The 21278-nt window shown below is 37.8% G+C and overlaps 1 protein-coding gene across 8 annotated transcripts in view; it reads right to left on the reverse strand.

Annotated features, from left to right (window-relative positions):
* Positions 1-3099: 3099 nt before the first annotated feature.
* The window catches only part of NEBL (nebulette), a 249713-nt gene continuing 231534 nt past the window's right edge, over positions 3100-21278 (reverse strand). For all 8 annotated transcript variants that reach the window (XM_088052390.1, XM_088052386.1, XM_088052370.1 and 5 more), the window contains 2 exons: positions 14895-15010; positions 3100-8560 (listed from right to left, as the gene is read on the reverse strand). In XM_088052390.1, coding sequence (XP_087908516.1) covers positions 8384-8560; positions 14895-15010 — 293 coding nt within the window. In that variant the 3' untranslated portion in view covers positions 3100-8383. The remainder of the gene's footprint in view (positions 8561-14894; positions 15011-21278) is intronic.

Raw genomic sequence — 21278 nt, forward strand, 5'->3', positions numbered from 1 at the left:
TCAAGAAACTGTTAAAGCTGAACAGCTAACTAGTTAACTATGAATAATTGTCATCCAATTCTTGGGGTTTTTTTTTTAACTGCTGGAGTAGAAAGGAAAATCACAGTCTCTTGAATCGCTGGGTCACTCAAATAAACACATAAACTCGTTTCTCAGTTGAACCACTTGCCAGCAAGACCTCATCTGCCATTTATCCCATTTAACTTGAGATATCCACACTGCATAATAGCTGCAGTCATCAAGGGCTGCATAAACAGTCCCTTAGAGCATAATTCATCTAACACATTTTAGATGCATGTTTCCTAATGTCAGTACAAGCTACAAAATTGGAGGATGTCAATGCCATCTCGAGTCAGAGGAGCTATAAGTCAGAAAAAGTGTTTATTTTACATGACATACTTATTTATAGAAAGGCTGGGGTTTGGTTCAGATAGTCACATCTCACAGAGATCCCATCTGATGAATACAGAATAAGCAGTGCTAGGAACTGAAAGGTTGTGGTGAGCAGGATAGTGCCTATCCAACACAGCTTCCACAGTGAGCAACAGACTGCACTGACATGGTGTGAGCCCTTCAGTCTTAACACTGGCACAGAGAAAATGACTTCTGAATCAAGAGTTCTACTTAAAATCAGGGATAACATAATAAGGATGCCAATCCTCTAAAGAAGAGAATAAAGACCTGATTTAGGTATTGATGAGACAGCAAAAAACTGTAATCTCTCTCTTTTCTGAAATCAGAAGCTTATTTGTGTGGAAATACAAATAAGGCAGCCACAGGTACCCACAAGAAAGGAACACCAGAGAAAACACAGTCAAGAAGACTCTTCAAGAGAATTGTTCATTGCTGAGCCAACAGAAATGTAACACTGCTTGGGTGTTACATGGGAAGGTCTTGAGAGGAGAACAGGTAGGTGAGCCACACTAAAGTTCCAAATCTGAATGCAGAATCTAGGGAGGCCAGAAAGTGATCTGAAGGCCTGCCTAGAGGGGCCCCAAGCCATCAGGCTGGATGACAGAGATGTCAGAGCTTGACTGAAGGAAGAGGAGGCAAGAGGCAAAGAAGGACAGTGCAGCCAGTATACAACTGCTGGGGGAGGAAGAATTTAATGGGGAGATAACAGTAGCATTTTTTCAATCCCTTTAAATATACTACTCAGTGGCTTGAGAAACCTCCTAAAAATATTTCATCTGGGTCCTGGAAAAGCTGCTGTATAATATAAGCAACACAGGCTGTAAGCGTGTCAGGAGAAGAAAGCTGGAGGAGCAGGAAAAACACAGAAAAATTATGGCTTGAATCAAAGAACAATCACAAAAGCTGACAGTTGTTTGTGAAAACATTGAAAAATGGATATTTTTGCATCAAGCAATATTTAAACATTCAGATGTTAATTCCTGCAGACCTCTGTTTTTCTTGTCAAAAAAAAAAGGTCAAAGCCACAAGCCAGTAGTCTTCCACAAGAGAACAGGCCTCTCTATACTAGATTTTATCAGCAGACAAGTGAGAAAGAAATCAAAGTTAAAATATATAAAATCAAGGACTTCTTAGGATCTCTTTAGGATGTAGTGCCTAAATATAATCTCCAGTTTCTGCTGTCATTGTTAAGCACAATGCCCACACACAGCACTTCATGCAGTATTGAATTTGTGGAGCAGGTGAGCTCTGTGGTACATCATCTCATTCTGGTACTAAACACAGTTCAGACTTAGAAGCTTGCTGCAGTGCCATGGGGCTTATTCTTCTGACTGCACACAAAGAATTTCCTTACTGCTGGGCACAAAAATATGTAGTTTAAACCTACTGACATTTTGTTCCCTCTGTATCGAGGTCCCATTTTCTCAAAGGATAAATTTGTCTTTATGAATACCATATACCAGTGAGTGGCCTGCTCTTGGGATTCCAACTAATTGCTCCAAAACTGCAGAAGGTATCTGCATACTACCCCACAGTACTTCTGACACTACAACACAGACACACGCACAGGCAGGCCAAGCATATCCACACAGCACTGCTCAGCTTGCAGGTTAGCTGCTCAGATGGTGCCCCCAGTCATACAGCTGACTTTTATTAACCTCTGCAGCAAAATCTGAGTAAGAAATCTATGACTTCACCTCAGCTATGCCTTCCACCCATTTCATGCTGCTTCTTTCCTTATGCCAATATTACTGTTTTCAAGGTTGTGCAATAAACAGAATTGCCGAAAGAAGATGATAAAATAAATCATTTGGAAGAATAAAACAACTTGGCTCATTTGGTGATATCACTTTAATGTGTCCCACACGTACCTTCATGGAAAGATGAGAGAGGTAGTCACAGCAAAACAGTATTGGAAACATGGTTGGGTTTGGTGGTGTAAGTGGCAGAAGGGAGAGAAAAAGTGCTCATGCACTGGGCAACAATTCCCTCAGCACCGAGAGCTCTGTGGTGCATGAGCTTATTCTTGCTAATTAACACACCAGAGAAAATCCAGAACCCAGTTCTGAGACAGAGCAGAAATAAGGGCATGCTATAAACATTGATAGCTTGAAACTCTCGAGTTCTTCAATGCACAGCATAGAAGGTTTCCACAAGAATTTCATGTGCCAGTAGAGATATTTTTGATAATTATATTTTATGGGGCCACTAAGACAGGAAAGCACTTCAGTTCCTCTAGCAAATTATGGAGGGATTTTCAAATAAAACACATTCCAAGTGCTTAAGGTCCATTTTGGCAGCTCTTAAATATTTATCTTATTGAAAACTCCTGTTTGCTACAGTATGTATAAAGATAGTATATTTCTATACTGACAGCACTTCAATATATAAAAGCACTACAGAACAGGGAATCAAAATTTTGTAACCAATTAAACTTCATATGAAATGCTAACACATTTCTTAAGGAGAAATTAGTATGGTAGCAACTGCATGTCACTTACCTAGGAGGAACTAATCAGTTCCATTTGTAGCTGCCATTTGTCCTCATACATTGCTCTTCTTCAAACCAACACTTGACAAGAACATAAAAATTCTAATGCAGTCCACTGTACTTTTCACTGAATACTCAAATAAATAAAACATGTCCCTAAGCATAATAATCTTCTTCAACTACAGGCAGAGCAGTTCCAAAATACTTCTTCATTTTATTTTACCTTAAACTTTCTTACATGTTTTAAAAATAGTTTACTTGTGCAAATGAATAAAGATGACATTTGTACATAAAATTGTCTTAAAGAAGCCAGCAATGCAATCTTCTTTATTAGTGCTGAACTGAGAGCACACCTAACCAAATTCTCATTCAAAGACAAGCAAACCAGTATCAATTAAAACATCCTTCACTTACTATATTTGCTTATTTAAATAAACCAAGGGTCATGGAATGTAACTTGATGTTCTGTTGAAGGGTTACAAATGCAGACTGAAAAAGGCAAATTAACCTTTTAAGGAGAGGCCATGTCTGAAATAAAACAGTGTTTTAGAAAACTATTTTCTGAGATCAAGCTTGACAAATAGTGCTAAATATTCTACTTAAGTTTGAAAACTCAAAGCTTCCTTAGTTAAAGCAATATCCATCTTTGAGAGCTTATACTAATGGGTATGGTAGTTTTACAGAGTGTTGTTTATGAATATAATACATACATAGTGCTGGGTTTAATATTTTATTTGAATGAAGTTTAATGTTATGCAAAATAAATTGTTATGTTACATCCACTGTGACATCAACTAAAATGTGAACTAGGTTGCATAGGTTAGTACTTTGGGCAGCATGATGTTGCTCTAGTCCACCAAAGCTTAAATATTCACAGTGTAGAGGAAGAAACAGGAATTAAAGCATTTCTACTAAAATATATTTTAATAGCTGGTGTTAACTTTCTGCATAACAAAAGCCAAATTAAGATGATACATCATATGAACAAAGAGTAAGTTTATCTGTCCTTTGAAAAACAATTGTTACCTTCATAACTGTATACCCCCAAATACAGTACAGTTTTGCAAAATAACTAAAACTTTACACACTTTAAAGCAAACATAAGCCAAACTGCACAGCGGTTCATTTTTGCTTTTTATATCACACTGCAAAAACCAACAGCTGAGAGATTTTCCACATCATGCTAATCAATGTCGATACAGTCATTGCTGTCTTCCAATGGTCTAGCAATTTCTAATAGTAATATTAAATACACAATTGAAATGCTACAGTATAGCTTCTTTTCCCCCCTAAAATAATAATAATTAAACAAATGTCAACAACAACTGGATTACAACTTAAGTACAATATGCAAATTCTATTTATCAGACACAAGAAGCATATGAAATTCCTTTGAATATACTGTTGTAGTGCAGGCAGTTTAGGAAATAGAGCTTTCAGGTTTTCTTTCCAAAGGAGAGATGGGGTTCCTATGGCATAAAGCTGGAGAAAATCACTAAAGCATTGCAAAATGGTTTCATCTTCTACAGCTCAATAGTACTTTGCATTTGCCAGCACATCAGTTTGGAGGACTTCTTTCAACAGCATCTTCTGTCTGTTTCAGTATATTATTTCAACATTTACTAACTAAAGCATATTCTATATTTTAAATGGAGTATTAATCAACCTAATAAAAATCTATGATTTTATACCCTGTACCACCTTCTGCCAAAGACCTCTGTATTTGTCATTTCTTTTTCATTGTACAAGATGACACGCAGTCATTGTACAATAAAAACTAGAATTATTACCTTTACCAAGTATTGGAGACCTTCCACATCCCCAAGAAACACTCGGCAGGGACACATTTGTCAAAAACATAATCCATGGGAGGTGATTCTCCATCAAATCCCAATCTGCTGAAGTAGTTTATTGTATGTCAAATGTAATCAAGAAAACCCTGTTTCATCAAGACTAAATGCTAATGTTCCATAATGAAAAATTACAACTGCAGTACCTGTACATAGCTTTGTTTAAAAAAATGAAGATTAGCCAGGCAAGAAAGAGTAATGAAAAGCAAGGCACCCATTTGTTCTTGTATGTATGCATGAATATGCTCTATGTTGTTTTCTACATTTATATTCGTGTTAGCAAGAATTACAGCATTCTTTACAGAATTCTTTATTTCTAAAATGGGAACACGTGGACTTCCAACCTGAACTTTGGAACAGCTTGAGAAATTCAAGTCCTTAAAAAGCCCTTTCCTTTCCCCAGAAAAATGTTAACTACAGGAAGAAAGAACAGTGAGGGGAACATGCTGTGCTAAAAATGAGTATAAACTTTAAAGATGACAAGACAGCATTTAACTTTTTTTCACCCCTATATCACACTGCACGTAACAGTCTCCCAACATATGCTTTAAAAAACGTGTGCTGGCACAATTTAGTTAATGACTTACTCTCCCTGCCTTACAAATTTTAGTTCTTATTAAAAAAAATTATAATTGCATTCTGATAATTTTGGGCCTTTGCATTGCTTAGAACAAAGCTGCAAAATCACACTGAAGTTTGTTTTATATCAAAAAGCAGGAACCATTCCATATAAATATGAATTTCTAAGCACATAGGACAAAAAAATTGACTACAAGAATAAGTAACTTAAACCAGATCTTAGTAATTCTGCTGACATACCATTCTCAAGAGAAATACAATTCACATACTGTTTTGTTTTCTTGACCTTTTATTTTTTACAAATTGCTTGAGCTGCTTTGCAAGGCTAATGAATATTCAAAATTCATAAAGGAAATTTTATTTCTATTGTTCAGCATAACATAGTTCTCTAATGTCACCAAATGCTCATTTTCTGATTAACTTCTATATGTAAAGTATTCAACACAGAAAGCTGTCTCCTCATTTAGGAAGAATTATTGTATATTTACAGGTAGAGACTCTGTTTTATAAGTCCCTAAAAATTGCAACTTGATGCCATATAGACATTCTCTATATTTCTTTTTTATTCTTATTTGGTTAGCAAACTGACATCTTGTTTTTATTGTTGTCAGCATTACACCGCTAATAGAGCAGCACAGCAGTGACAGCCAACTGTGCCTCAGGCATCATCTGAAAAATTTGCCAGCCAGCAGAAGATAAAATTCCTCTCCTCGCTGTTGATGGCCAGTGATGAAAACCAGCACAGAAGCAAATTGCTTGTTTCAGAGCTTCTAGCTCAGCATACCACATTAGCCTTTAAAAAAGCCATTTGACCTGCTGATTTCATGTGGGTGTCGCCAGTAACGCACAAGGGTCTGCTGCAAGAGCAGCTCCTTATGTAAAACTTGCAAGAGTTTTAAATCACAGCAGTCAACTATATAAATTGCATATTTACAGTCACAGAATTCTGCTTTCAAAACACATTTTTTGAAGTTAGATACTCCTGGACAGTTTTAGCCTGAAATTAGGCTGCTGACAAGAAAGCACAGGTAATTCCACAGTCATGGACATTTTTTAATTTATTATTTTTTATGCAGTCATTCCATTCTGCTTGGCAGCTGGTATCATCCCTGTGTTAGCAAGACCCAAAATAAAATTGCATAAGCTTTCCAGTTCTTTGGGAATTGTATGCAAAAACTGTCTGCAAAAATAGAACTTGCAGGTATTTGCATTTGCAACTTTCAGTTGACATCATTGAAATGTCACATTCACAAATCCATCCTGCCTTCCTTATTTATTTTTTAAACAGTTATTTCAGGGTTGCCTACTATGTGAGATGAGAAATATAAAATTGTCTAAAAGCTCCATATAAAATTCTACTTTAAAAATTTTAGAAATTAAAGAAAACCAGTGCAGACTCAGTATTCTGAGGGCTACTCCAAACTTAACTTCTTAGCACACGGCTGAACTCCACAAATTATTTGATCGGAAAAACGTTTTCTTCCTTACACATCTCTGCATCCATATGAATAATCTCTCACATGAATCTTTAACTCTTTTCTCCTTCCTTCCACAATTTCTCCCTGTGAGGGAATGCAGCACCCAGTCAAAGCAAAACCAAGTTGCCTGTGACCCAAGCCTGCTGACAAAATCCCTCTTACAGATCCACTGTGTCACCAGCTGTCAGATCCTCTGCCAGCCTCACATCTGAGACCTGGATCTCTCAATTCTGGCCCTAAGTTAACAGACACCAAATAGCACATGTGAAGGTTTGTCAGCAGAATATTTTTACTGTTTTCAACAGATGGCTAAACTGAAACATAATGGCATAGAGTATGCTGGATTTTGCTTAGTTAGCTTTCCCTTTGATGTCAGTTATGAGAAAGATTAGGTCACTAAAAGAAAACATAATTCTTAAAGAAAACATAATTCTTCTCCATATTTAATCATTTGGCAAGCGTACAACCCACCATTGGATCACCAAGAATTTGGGAGCAAACTGAAGCCATTGATCCGAGATGCACTACAAGAACCAGAGTTCTCCTCCGCTGCTGGACGGAGGCACAAGTGTTTCTGCAGCAGGGGGAGGCACACAGCTCATCAGCAAAGCAGCCATTAAGCGAGATAGCTGTGGTGAGAAAGGGATGTGACTGCAGGCTCTGTGGGACTGCACAGCACCGGGGGTATTTATTTACAGCACTACAGGTAAAGGAGCTAACATGAAGTATTGGTTGTACATTGCCCTAATGGAAGTTTCTATTTAGATGCTAAGTACTATTACACGGAAACAGAAGAGTTGACAGGTTTTATATTTTAGATAGTCTTTGCAAGGAATCTTCTGCAGAAAAGATACTGAAGAACCATGGATCCAGACCTGGATAAAACGGATGGATTAGGATGGAAGCAAAGCTAATAGATCACTTGGAAACAAGAAAAAAATGGGTAATCCAAGAATAAATGTGGATATGTGAGAGTCAGGAAATTTTTGCTGTCAAAATAGACATATTTACTGTAAGGCTGCTGGGCAGTAGGGGATTTTATTGGTGTTTTTTTTTACTGACATGTTACTTGTCTTTAATTCAAATGACTGAATTATCTACTCAACATATTAATTTTTATTAGGAAGCTAACTGCTTAAACATTTAACATTTCCCTAAGAATCTGAAGATCTGTTCAAACTCAATGTGTTAACCTCCTGTGACTTCAGAGTGCCATAAGAAATGAACCAATTTTATGGTTATAACGTCTTTGAGGTGTAAGGAAAAGGCATTACCCTTTTAAAGTTAATTGACCAAAGTCTTTATAGGACTGGCAGCACCAGGCTTCCATACATGTTTTTCATTTTGAGAGAGCACTATTATAAGCAATGCTGTTTTCAAAGCTCTGAACTTGTTGTGGATTATTTATTTTTTCTTTAAAGGACTCTAAAATGGATTCTGAGTGAGAATGCAAACTGTTATAGCAGTGATAAAGTAATGATCATGAACTCTTAAAAGATTCTTCTGATTTTTTTCTAAAAGGTTAGATTTTAAGTAAATCATAACAAAGCTCAAAGGACTAGAGACAAAAATTAGTTAACAAACTCAATATAATTTGCTGGAAGCATTCCTGTTTTCCCAGTTCTCTGAACAGTACCATACATCCAGCCATCATCAATTGGTTGCACATTGATGATATAATCACCATCCCTGAAGGAAACTTCATCTTCATCTTGAGCGCTGTAGTCATACATAGCTCTGTATGTTCTCTGTTGAGGAAAAGAAAACAAGACTGTAACATCTCAAGTCTAGACTTGAGATTCCTTGGTTCCTTCTCTTGCACAAAGAAGAAAAGAGAAGGAAAAAAGAATAGAGGGAGCAAAGCAGTGAGAGAAATCAGAAGTTACTGTTGAAAAGGAACAGTATGTCCTTCTAAATCCTGTCAAATATACAGTGAATACAGGCCCTTGCTCTGGTTAGCAAAATAATTATTCTGTTAATTCACATTGTCTTATGGCTTCAAACAAACAGATTTCAAGCCATTCACTGCATATTGACATATTCTAGCTGTTGTCTCATTAATTCACTAGTAACAGTTCATTACATCCAGCCAGGCTAGCTCTGCTTCTGCTCCCTATTAGCATGATTCACAAATAGCTTCTCCTGTCCCTTCACTACAAAAAGAAACACAGTCTTCATCCAGGCCATTAACTTTTTCATCTCACTGAATGTCCTTCATTCCATTATGATTTTACCTGAATTAAGGATTATGAATGCATTATTACCTAAAGGAAGAACATGATTTTAAAAAGTCTATAAAAATAATTTCAATGAATACATGTATTTTCAAATTCAGACAAAATTTAGCACATGAAATCCCATCATTAGCTAAGAGAAATTTCTTTACAACCCTGCCCACTATAAGACAAGATTTCAGTTTTTTTTATTTTTCTAAACAAAGCATTTATTTTCACTCAACCAATAAAATGCCATTATTTACTGGAATTCAAAGTGGATTTTCAAAGTCAGGAAGAACAGACTCCCCCTGTATCTTAACAGCAGAATAAAACTAGCTCATTTTAAAATTCCCAAGAGTGCTTTCTTTTCCTTACCCTGGCTCTTGACAGAAGTCAAAAGCAGTTCAAGCATCACTGATAATATCCAATTTCCCTTACGGTAATTTTTGCTATGTTACCATATGTAGCTGAATTTTTCTAGTACAGTAATTTAAAAAGAAAAAAGGTAGAAACAGTCAGTGTGTGAGTTCACGCCTAGTACTATTGTCTGAGCCTTTTAAAAGACAGCAAACTTCTCTGCTCAAGAAAACATCTCTGGATTAGTTTTAGTTCATATCATACATATGCGGGCTTGAGTGTTTTTAGTGAAACTATTCTTCAAAAAAGTGGAGATTGCTCCACGTGGAGTGAGCAGGCCATTTGTCACATGTTGGAAATGTGGAATTTTTCAATCCAAACTCTATAGGGCAACTTATCATTACTGCTCCCATGCTAGAAATGGACTTTTAGTCTTGTCTCTACCTTTATCACTGGTAGAGCAAATTAAACAGGGCAGTGATATCAGCTCCTGTTTAAACAGAGAGAAAATGGAGACCATTGGAGACCACGTTTCCTGGTAAGTCTACCCTGAACTGCACTTGAGTCGTGTGCTCTCTGTTCTCTGCCATGCCTTGTCCCTCTGCTGACCTACAGGCTGCAACTGTAGGAGCAAGAGCAGCTTTCAACCAGACGTTATGTGCTCTCCTCGTGGCTCCTTAATGTCTTCCAAGTGTGCATGGAACTCAATGAAAACAAGGATCTTTTTTTTTTTATGCAATACATGACAGTAAATAATTCCTTGGGTTCTATTATCACCAAAAATTCCATAAATATTCATAAAGTAGATAACTAGCAGTCAAAAGGCTCTCTGCCTTTCAGAATCTTATTTTTTCCAACTATTTCAACTGATCTCACTGCTGAGCCTTGAAACTCACTCCAAAAAAGCAGTGAAAAATATGCTATTACAACAAACTCAGCAGCAGTTAGACCTTTAAGCAATTTATTTCAAAAGAGGGTTGGTTCATTTAAGAAAAATGGTAGCAAGTCTATATCTAGTATAAGGCAGTAAATGGATTTTGCCTAGAGCCATGCCTATAGGTCTCCCTTAAATGGGAAAAGGCTAGTGAAGAGATTCAGTGTTTTATTAAACTAACATGAAACTGGAAAAATAGAGAGGTTTTGCTTACTCAGAAGGATGCTCACTCTTCCTTAGAGCACCATGGCAAAAGGACAAGCTGCTGCTGTCTCCTGAAGACAGCTTGACTTACATCACTGTGGTGCACAGTTGTGAAGACAAGCCTGCAATTTCAAACTTTAAAAGAATTTATTAGGGACCTAAATGCTGCTGAGAAACCTAAATTTATGGCCTTAACACCTAATTAGGTGCTAAATGGCTGTCAGGAGAAATCTCCATAATAATCCTGTTAGCATTTAATGCCTAATTATCACTGCAGAGTGTAGTCTGGGCTATATAATCGAGAATTACAATGCCTAAAGGACTCAAAGCAGGGATTTTTAAAATGCATTTCAGTGAATTATTCCTCTGTCAGTAGTGATTTTAGCGGGTACTAAGCTACACGAGGGTGTAAGTTTGGAGTTCTGTAAAAGAGTCAAAACTCACTTATCTCCCACCTCCTCAAAGGTCTGTCTCACACACCCACTGCTAAGACAGAACAGTAAGTCTTGCCCATGTGTAGAACTGAAATCCAGCTATTATATTCTCAGCTCTCCAGCCAGTTCTGGGCTGGCAGGTGTGTATTTCCACCCCCAATTCATACCTGCTCAATAGATGGCTCCTTGCAAAGGGCAGTAACTTGCAGCGTCCTACACAGACAGCAGCTATTAGGGAAAGCCTACTTGCAGCAGAGGTTTTGTTTTCCTACCACTCTTGGATATGAAACAATGTGGAAACATCCCATTATTTTCCAAAGAGGAAAACGGCCTTCAGAGCTCTCTGTTATAAAACACTTTGTGCCCTAAGCAACAATTTAATTCACCCATTATGCAGAACTGCTCACAGAAAGCGAGGAAAAGTTAAGAATCAGAAAATAATTCTATTTATCTGGGAGAAAAAAAAACTATTCAAAGATTGTGTCAGGATCATGTCTATTACAAAACAGAGCTCAAAATTAAATAAACCAGATTTTGAAAATTTAGAAATTAGAAAAATTTTGTTTCTCACTATAGGAGACTAGTGAAGATGATTATAAAATGAACTTGTGCCTTTTGGGGGCAGATTTGATAACAATACAACAACTCAGTTGAAAGTAGTGAATGTACAACAGCAGCTGATTCTGCAATCATCTCCACCCTGATATAACCCATGGGATATTAATCACTTTTGCCCTAGAGATGTCCTGGCAAAACTCAGGCACTGATGAATGATTTTATCAGCTTCATTGTGTGAGAAATGAACTTGTAAAAATTCGTAAAAATCTAAATAAATGTATATAACAATACTATAAAATATAAAGTACAGTATGACACACAAGCCCTTCCCAGATCTAGCCACGAATTCCCACTCAAAGGATAACGATCCTAGCCGGCGCCCATCAACAAAAGAATAGACAGGACGCGGCCCATCAAGCTGACAGGAAAAAAAACTCCTCAAACTGACAAGGACAGGCTCGGTGACCATCAACGGGGAAGAATAGGCAGGACACGAAACATCAAGCCAAAACGGAGAAGCACCGACGAGATATTCATCACCGGACCCGAACACCTCGCCTTGCGGGCTACCGTTAGGGGAAGCCATCAAGTAAACAAAAGGAAAAATTCAACCGAAATATTCATCGGCTCCAACCCGGATCCAGCCATCCCATCCGGATGGCCTGAACCACAAGAGCCACTCAGAATTTCTTTACATATGAGGAGACTCGGTCCGGACGTCCATTCGACTCTATTCTCCAATGCCAGGAAATCAATTCATACGACAATCAAGGACTGTTGATGAAGGGTGCCTGCCTGGAATTTGGCCTCAAGGCTAAAAATCCCTATAAAAACCCCGGACAGTTTACCCTCCTTCGTGGATTTGGGAACACCTATACCTTTGGGTATAGACCCCTGTCCACCCAGCGCTGCGCTGTTTGTTTTATTGTGGTTTTCCCTCATTGTTTATTTTTTTTTATAAAAATTGTTTTATAATAAATTATTTTTATTTAACCCAAATCTGCCTTTGCATTTATAACAATTGCTTTCAGTTAAGCCTCAAAAACTGCTCAGGCTTTGAGGTCACTATTCTAAGATTCCTTTCCTCCAAACTCCTTCCCCTCAAAGGAAAGATTTCTCGTATTTCCTCCCCCTGTTACTAGCGAGACAACACTGCATCTCTGGCAGTACTGCTCCAAGCCCAGACCTGAACAGGCAGCTGAAAGCAGTGAACCTGAGCATTGTGTTTGTCACATCTCCTACAGCATGTCCACACCCCATTTTAAAAGCACTCCAAGACTGTCATCAACCTTCAGTCTGTGCAAACTGCTGCATTTAAACACATCCCCAGCCAGGGGCTTCCCCCAAACACACTCTGAGACTGCTCTGTGGTGTCTCAATAGCTAAGTGAAACATCCAATGCACCTGGATAAGCTGCAAAGGCTAATGAAAATATTCTGGTCTTAAGGTGGGAAGACCAGGAAACCTGTCAGGTTTCTAACGGCATCTGAGATGCCTCTTTTGGAGCAGAATCATCACCCTGGGGTGGTAAGATCACACTCTGTCTTCCTCCCCAGACTGGCAAGTTAGCAGTCAGCACCAGGCCAGCAGTCCTTGATTTCCTCTCTCTGGAAATTCTTGGGGTTTATTTTCTGAAGGGAAATCCACTCAGTTTTTAACAACACCAAAATCAGTTTAAAATCATGATGTTTAGTGTTTTCATTCTTTTCCCATGACAAAATATTATCACTTATAATGATGTCAAGTGAAAACAGTTTCACAACAGGGAAAATAAACCTGTTGGAATAAGTCAGTCTTACTTTTAAAATCCTTTAACATCACTCCCTTCCTTTTCCTATTACCTTCACACTCCCAGTTCTGGAAACAGAGGCAAATGATGATTCTCAAGATGACTGAACTGTTTCAACAGCCTGTCAGGTAAGTGACTGGGACACAGAGGTATTAGGAAATAGTGATCATCTCTCTGCCCACAGAGCTGCCAAGTCTGGTAAGTGCATTTTGAGATTTACAGGCATCTTCATTTTGTCTGCTGGATTTGAGGGCTGTTTGCTTTGCTCCCCAATGACTAGCAAATCTGCTGGGAAAGCCCAGGCTTCCAGGTCTCCTACTTCTTGGATTTTGTCTCTTTTGGAAAACAGCCAGCTCCCAAAGTGCCTTGTAATATCCTTGGAAATCGATGGTTGATTCCACTATCAGCTGTCTCACAGCTGTCATGCAGGTGTCCAAAGAGTTTCTCGGGTTATTGACTCACTCAATGATGCACATATCTGGATCCCAGACTTTCCAGCAAGTTTGCCCCCTCAGCCCCAGACAGCTGAGAATCTGGCAAGCATGAAAGTACTCACACCACACAGAAAGTCATGACCTTTACAATATAAAATGTCATGGAGTTTTATAAAAAAACCACAAGTTTCATCTCATCTTAGAAACAGTTTTTTTCAGCTCAGCAAGCTCTAAGTTTGGTTCATAATTAAATATTTATTCATCTCTAAAAAAGGTGACAGAGGTAATAAAATACATCTATTCAAAATAGTTCAAAATTCAAAATAATAATATTTTTAAGGTAAAAAGTGGCTGGATCTGAACTAGGAAATCTCTAGGCAGCGATATGATTTTAAAAATATGATAACCATCAAAACTGAAATTTTTATATAGGGAGTTTAAAAAATAACTTAATTTCCTAAAAAAACCCAGCTGAGTACCATTTAGCTCTCCTTCCATGACCAGTTACTTTGAAAATTAAATAGTCACTCCAGCTTTACATTCCCATCCACCACAGTTAAGAACTTCATGAGGTGGCCGTGGTTTCATGATAAAGCTTTTTTAAAGTTGCCCACCAGGGTAACTAAATTTGCATCATACACAGGTCAATGCACGACTGTTGTGTGGAATTAGAAAGGGCACAGCAATCTGGAGATTACAAGCAGAAGTAATACAGGTAGGCACAAAACCTGTTAGCACAAAATCAGCACATCAAAAAAATTGAAACTAATTTAAACCAACAGGGTGATCTTAAGAGATCACTGTTTTTTGTCCAGTGAGCATGAGTTCATCACAGAGCGTAACATCAAAATTCAGCCTGTAAAACACTGTCCAAGCATCTCCCACTTGTTTTAAGTAGGTAAAGAATTCAATTATTTCTCTGCTCTATGAATATCATACTTTTTTTAATGTATTCAGACATAAAAGTTCTTACCACTGTTCATAGTCACTTAAATCTTTTTCATACATGAGGACTACCAGTTACATTTATGATAAAGATGGTCAAATAGGTGAACTATAGAACTCTAGGGGTTTGATTCAGTCATCTTTAAGAGATTTTGCAATAGCTGATGATGGTGCTTACCAAACAAAATTCTCCTTTAAATTCAATACTCACCAGACTTGCTGAATGAGGCTGTGAATGCATGGACCTCATGGATGACATACTGGTCTGGTGCATGTATCCATATCCTTGAGTCTGGCTTTGTTGATACGCCCCAGGGAGAACAGGGGCTGCATTAAAAAAATACACACACACACATTAATTCATATTTAAAAACAGCCATTGTCTAGAAACTGTAGACCCTTTGCACTATTCCTCCATACAAAACAGTTCAGAATTATTTCCATAAAGAACATAAGGCTTTTTAAAGGTTGATTTGCACATTAATGTGCAATATATCCACAAACATTATCATGGTTAGTTGGAAGGAAAAGTTTAACGTACCATTAGAAGTTTAATCATTAAAAGGTTTACGAAAGCTTAAGGCACCACTAACTCAGTTTTGGTACTGACATAGATTAAGCACTAAATATATGTCCCATAAGCTGAAATCTTTAAGGAACGAATGGTGAAAAAAAAGCTAATACAGTTTTGAAATGGTTCACTAAAAATTCACTGTAATTAATTCTTCACTCATGGCAAACTAACTCTTATTTACTGGACTATGAACAAAGAAAGATTGTGATTCACAGGAAGAGGCAGAACTTGTAAAAGTGAGCCCACAGTCGAGTTTCTTAGTTTATTCTGATTCTATCAACATTCTTAGTCCAACACAGAGAGATCAATGCTACTTATATATTTCAAAGTGTACCTTATTCAGTATTTTCCTCTCACCACAGAATTGTTCCATTTCGTCAATGCATATTTTATTCACATTTTAACAATTCTGCATACTAATCAATAATGCATTAACATCTATTGTACCAAGAGCTGGTGAAAGCATGAGTACAACCAACAGAAATCCCTAACTACTGCTTATAAGAAAAGCATTCACAAAGTTTCCACATCTGCCCAAACATCTTACTTTGGCAACAGATTGAAATAGAACATGTTAAAAACATAGCTGATCAAAAAACTGTGAGAAATAAGCCCAGCATAAATGACTACTTTCCTAGAAAGGCCAAAAAGTATTTTAAAAGCAAAATAAAAATACTGAACTAATTTTTAAAACAAAAAGATTAAAGGTTGGTCACCACATTATTTGTGCATATTTTACAAGACTCAGGCTCTCCGAGAATAAAGATTTCTGGCTCGTATGGAGGTTATTAGCCCATCTCCACTGTTATTTGCCAGAATTTTACTAGCTCAACGGGGAATCCATAGCTACACTGAAAAACAAAAGCATTTTCTGCTGATACTTTTCAAGTGGTCTATTTAGTTGATAGTCTATCTCCTCTTCCAAAAGCTGTCTTTTGGTTAAAGGAGATGGAGCTTATGCAACATATGATTAAAAATCTTCAAACATAGAGTCATTCAGCAGCCCAGCACTCCCTGGAATGGATCTCTTGAGCTTGTTGGGAAGTAAGAACCACTTCTACAGCAACTATCACACATAGATTCAAAAAGGAGCAAATCTAATGTAAGATTTAATGGGGTTCACAGTGTGTGAAAGGATCCAGGACTTGTAAAATGAAAGAATACATGGGAAAGCAGGAAAACCCATTAAAAATATATATTTATGATAAGTATTCATATTTACACTTGTATTACTCCATAATTCTCTCCTTCTTGAGTCGTCAGGACAAGAAATGCATGCAAAAAAAAACAGATTACTGAAAAAATTTTTGCTCAACTATTTCAGAAAGAAAGGTCAACCTTGTGCTTTCAGCAAGTTGTTTTACCAATCCTACTTCTCCAGCTAACAAAATCACTGATTTCAACAAACGTACTTCTTAAAACTTCCATTTAGTTTTAGTTAGCATATTCAACTGCACTAAGTGCGTAATTACAATTTGGGATGCTACATTTTGCTCTGCTATACTTGAAAAGACAACTAACACAATATATAAACTAGGGATTTTCTGATTTAGAAAACATGATTCAAACTATTTTAATGGATAGATTGTTTTGCTAAATGAGGCAAATTCAAGTGATATGCAGTCAGATTCAACATTGGAACATGATGAATAATGGATGTTTTAGAAGGGCCAAGTTCATTCTAATGACATATAAGTAGAAAGACATCTTAAAGCAGTTCAATCATCAGAGAATTGCCACTCATTAACATGTTCACAGGATTATCATGCATTACGTGAATAGTCCTAAGCAGTTCATCAAATAATTTATGTTTCAGTGTTGTTACAAGCTATTTCCATATGAGCAGATGTGGTCCTTTATGAGAAAATAGAGAAAAACATAATTTAATCCAAGGTTCTGCGATCAAACTGGAATGAATACATTTTGTTTAATTCACCACCAGCAAGAATGCAGTCCAGTTTGTCAAAGCCAACAGTCTCATCTCCTCACACCAGCAGAAAAGTACCTCTATGGGTTGAAAACTAAGCACAACTAGCAGGAGGAGTACCTTCAGCCAACACTGGCCACTGATCAGCCAGCCTGCCCTGCAGCAACAAAGGGCTGGTAGCTCTTCCCTGGTCCTTGGCAGGGTCAGAACACTCTGAGGGTCCCTTTCTTCTTCCCAAGAGAAGCAGAGGCCAGTAGGAACCTTTTGTTCTTGATTCCTTCTCCCCAAAAGAGGTCTTTCTCATTTGATATCAATCATCCCTTGTCAGCATAAGGCAGCAAACCCACTGAGGTCAGCTTCACTGTAACCTCCAAGTCAACTGGCTTATTTTGGGGAGCATAACCCACAGCTCCTGCCTCTGCAACAAGTGACAGCTGCAGGACGTGCTTTATTCTTTAGCTATCAGGCTCTCACAAGCTGAGAGAATTCTGTCAAACAGTCTCAACAAAGCTGTTTGCTACTTTACCTGCAATGATGGGAAACAAGTCCACAAAATAAAGAATTACTTACAAAGCATTAGAAATTTTGGCAAGTGATAGAAACTGTAGTATTAGAAGAAGATTTTATACAAACAAAAAGGAGGACTAGCTTTGCTATTTATCTTCTAGTCATTTATTTAGGTATCATATATGTGAGCATAAATGTCAGCATATAATAGTGTTGAAGACAATTGATTAATTCCATGTGGTCTGGGGTTTTTTTTCCATTAAAAGAATACTGTCATATTCTGCAGAAACTTCAAAATTTATCATTATTTTCTAATAACTTCTAACAAAAAATACTGAAGAAACTTTCAGATGATTGTCAATTTGGAAGACTACTTGGGAATCATATAAATAAGCAGAATAATGAAGAGACAATGTCTGAGCTGTGTTTCTGGTGACATACATATAATTCAAGGTGAGATTAAATGATGGAGAGAAAGAGTTTGACTTTTTCATCATCATCACACATAGTTAACTGCAATCTTTTGGCTCAGTCTGAACTATAAAGTTCCATAACATCATTGATTGCAGCAGCAGCAAAAGCAATGGTTTTAGCTAACCTAAGGGAACAATAAAATACAGTGGAGGAACATGAAATTCATTTAACTGAAGCCAGATTTATTGGTGATGGAGCTGAGGGCTGACCATTGCTCCCAGAAGTACAGGTGGATGTTTTTTTCTTGCATTAAGGCTTTACCAGATGCATTCTGATTTATCAAAACCTACTCCTTTTTTTTCTTGTCCCACTTACCAAGCAAGCCAGATATTAATTTTAAATTATCTACTTGAAGAAATTTATCATATATCTCTTACTATATCTTTACAGGCTTCCCCAGAGAAAAGAGCATGAAAAATGAATGAACATTATATTAGACAAACAGAGAGGAAGCCTCAAAGAAAAAGCAGCAGCTGAAAGAATGATAGCGAGTATCAACTCGCTGCTGCAGACAATGGCACCTACAGAGTGTGATCAGGATATGCTTTGAGAAGAACTGGGAGAGAAAAAGGTCAAATTATGGAAACAGGAAAGGAATCCTTAAGAGAACGGTGTATAACTATGAGCTTAAAAGGAAATGTTATGCTAAAAAGAAAAATCGGTTAGAAGTTGGGTTCTGAGACACATTTTATCAATACCATACTTAAACTCTCTTCCATTCTTTTGTACAGCAGAACCTTGATAATCCATGGTAAACAATATATCCTCAGTGGTACTGCAACACATGTCAATTACTGAATCACCTGTGAAATAACCACTCCATTTACTCTCACACCCATCATACACTTTTGAGGATTTAATAGGATCCTTCCTATTCCGATAATACCTCAATTCACAGTTTCACTTCTAAGACCTGGCAGCTCACAAAGAATATTGCAATTCTGCAATCATAATATGAGAGAACACATAGTAAAAGTAAAGATTTTGGTTACTATGTGCTTAATTCTAGTGTTTGCAATACATTAGGTAAAAAGCTGTAGGCTTTCTGAGCACCACAAAAGAGCCAGAGCACCACCATACATCTCTGTGTTACTGCCATTACAATGAGCTCACACAAAATAGATCAAGCTGCTTATGGGAATCATGCTGATCCACATATGTGGAAGTCCTTCCCCTTTTTCTCCCCTTGCTACTACTGTATTTTACACAGGCTCCTATATTTGGCACAGACTCCACAGACTTTCTTCAGAAAGCCTTCCCCATAGTTTTCGGCTCCTTCTTTCTTTTGCTCTTCCCTTAGAAATCCTTAGCTACATCCCAGGCAACAGAAGACAGTCTGAGTGATGCGATCACACGTGGGGAGTTGGGGACATCTACAGGACCTTTCTGGGGACTCAGGTCACCCCATGTGCTGTCATGGGGACAGGTCACTGTGCCTGAACTGCACAGCCCCTTTGACACCTCCCAGTGCAACACCTGGCTAAGGAAATACAACCTTGGGAAATATGGGAAACAAAACTGTTACTGCTATGTTAAAGCTGGTGGATAAAAACAACTGATACCTTTTAAAGCCTTCTCCAGAAAGTGTTAAAGAGGTTAATTACAAACTCTGGCTAGACAATTTGGGGTTTTTTTTATTTTCTATCAATTTCCTGAGATGTTGGCTGCTGCACACCATCACTGAAATACTTAAAGTGAATGTTTTTCTCAAAGAAGCCTCTAGAAATAACGTCGTCTGTCCCAATTTAAAATCAGAGACAAATTTTCAATTAGGTTGGGTTTCTTCAGGCCTTGTCCTGTCAATTTTTATTTTGGGATGTGGATTTTAATACACCTCTTTGAGCAACCACAAACCCTTTAATCTCTCCTCTTTATTTCCCATGCTCTTGAGGTGAGCTGAGCTCCTCAATGCATTATATATAAAAAGCTTGAGAAGCAGTTTTAAGGAGAGATTTGAAGGTTAACACATTAATTCTGCAGAAGTTCACATCCTGCCCAAGCATAAACAGCAGCATAAATGGAACATAATTGTTGTTAGCCAAGAATTTAGTAAGAGGATTAAAGAAGGCCCATATCACAGGCTAATCAGAAACAATAATCTTGACACTTTGGCAACAAGGCAGGTTAGATTTGATGAGGGTACAATGTTAAAGAGGCATAAAGAGCAGAAAAGTAACTTGATTGTTATGACAGCTGAGCTTTTAGCAGATTTTTAAAGATGATGTGCTAAACATTATTCTCTGCTGAAGTTAAGACTGTTAGAAGAACTTGGCAGGAGTCATGAGGGGATTTGTCTCAAGGAGGTTATAGGCAGTCCACCCCTGGTGTCCACTGCGTATGTGATGTTGGTTCCCCATGAGCTGTCTGAGACAGCCTAACACTTCTGCTACCCTTTCCTTCCTCTCAGCTAGGTTGTTCTGCTGTCCTGGTGAGCTCAGCCAGGGATCAGACCAAATATAGTCCAAGGACAGAGGCAGGACCAAGTACCCAAGGCCATGGACAGCAGAAAACAGCTAGATCAGCTCAGCTGTGCAAGGTATGTTCCCCTAAGCACCTCTCTTTTGTGCAAGCTGCCTCGGAATTCAAACCACAAAAGAGCTGAGCCTCTCACAAATGCTTCCCTCCAGATGTCCCAGCATCCAGCTCCAAAGGAAGCGCCCCATGTAATGCAGGTGCTCCTGTGTGCTCACATCTGGCAGGCACTGCTCAGCTATTTGCAAACTACTTGCATCCTAGGTCTCCATAATACTTGTAAAAAGTCATAGTGGAAGTTTAGAGAATATTAAGCCTAATGCAGCCAGAAAAAGCTGTTTACTTGACAGTAAAAACAGGTATCAGAGAACTTAAGATTTTAATGAGTGCACAAGGATTGCCCAGAGAGGTTGAAATGAGGTACACAACTCTGCAGCAACCTCAGTGTACTGAGCAAGGAGATGGTCTCTAAAGAATACAGTAAAAAAAAGTCACAGAAGTAGAGAAAACAAACAGAAGAGTACAGGAATGATACAACATTAGGAAAAGCTCAGTAATAATTTTACAGTGCAGAACAGATTGCCAAGAATGCTCCTGTCCCAAAATGGGAGGAAAATCTTAAAAATACCCAAGGTTCATAA

This window comes from Pseudopodoces humilis, chromosome 1, assembly GCF_049639895.1.
Source record: "Pseudopodoces humilis isolate 2021_Gansu_Grassland_sample_001 chromosome 1, ASM4963989v1, whole genome shotgun sequence".
Classification (NCBI taxonomy): Eukaryota; Metazoa; Chordata; class Aves; order Passeriformes; family Paridae; genus Pseudopodoces; species Pseudopodoces humilis.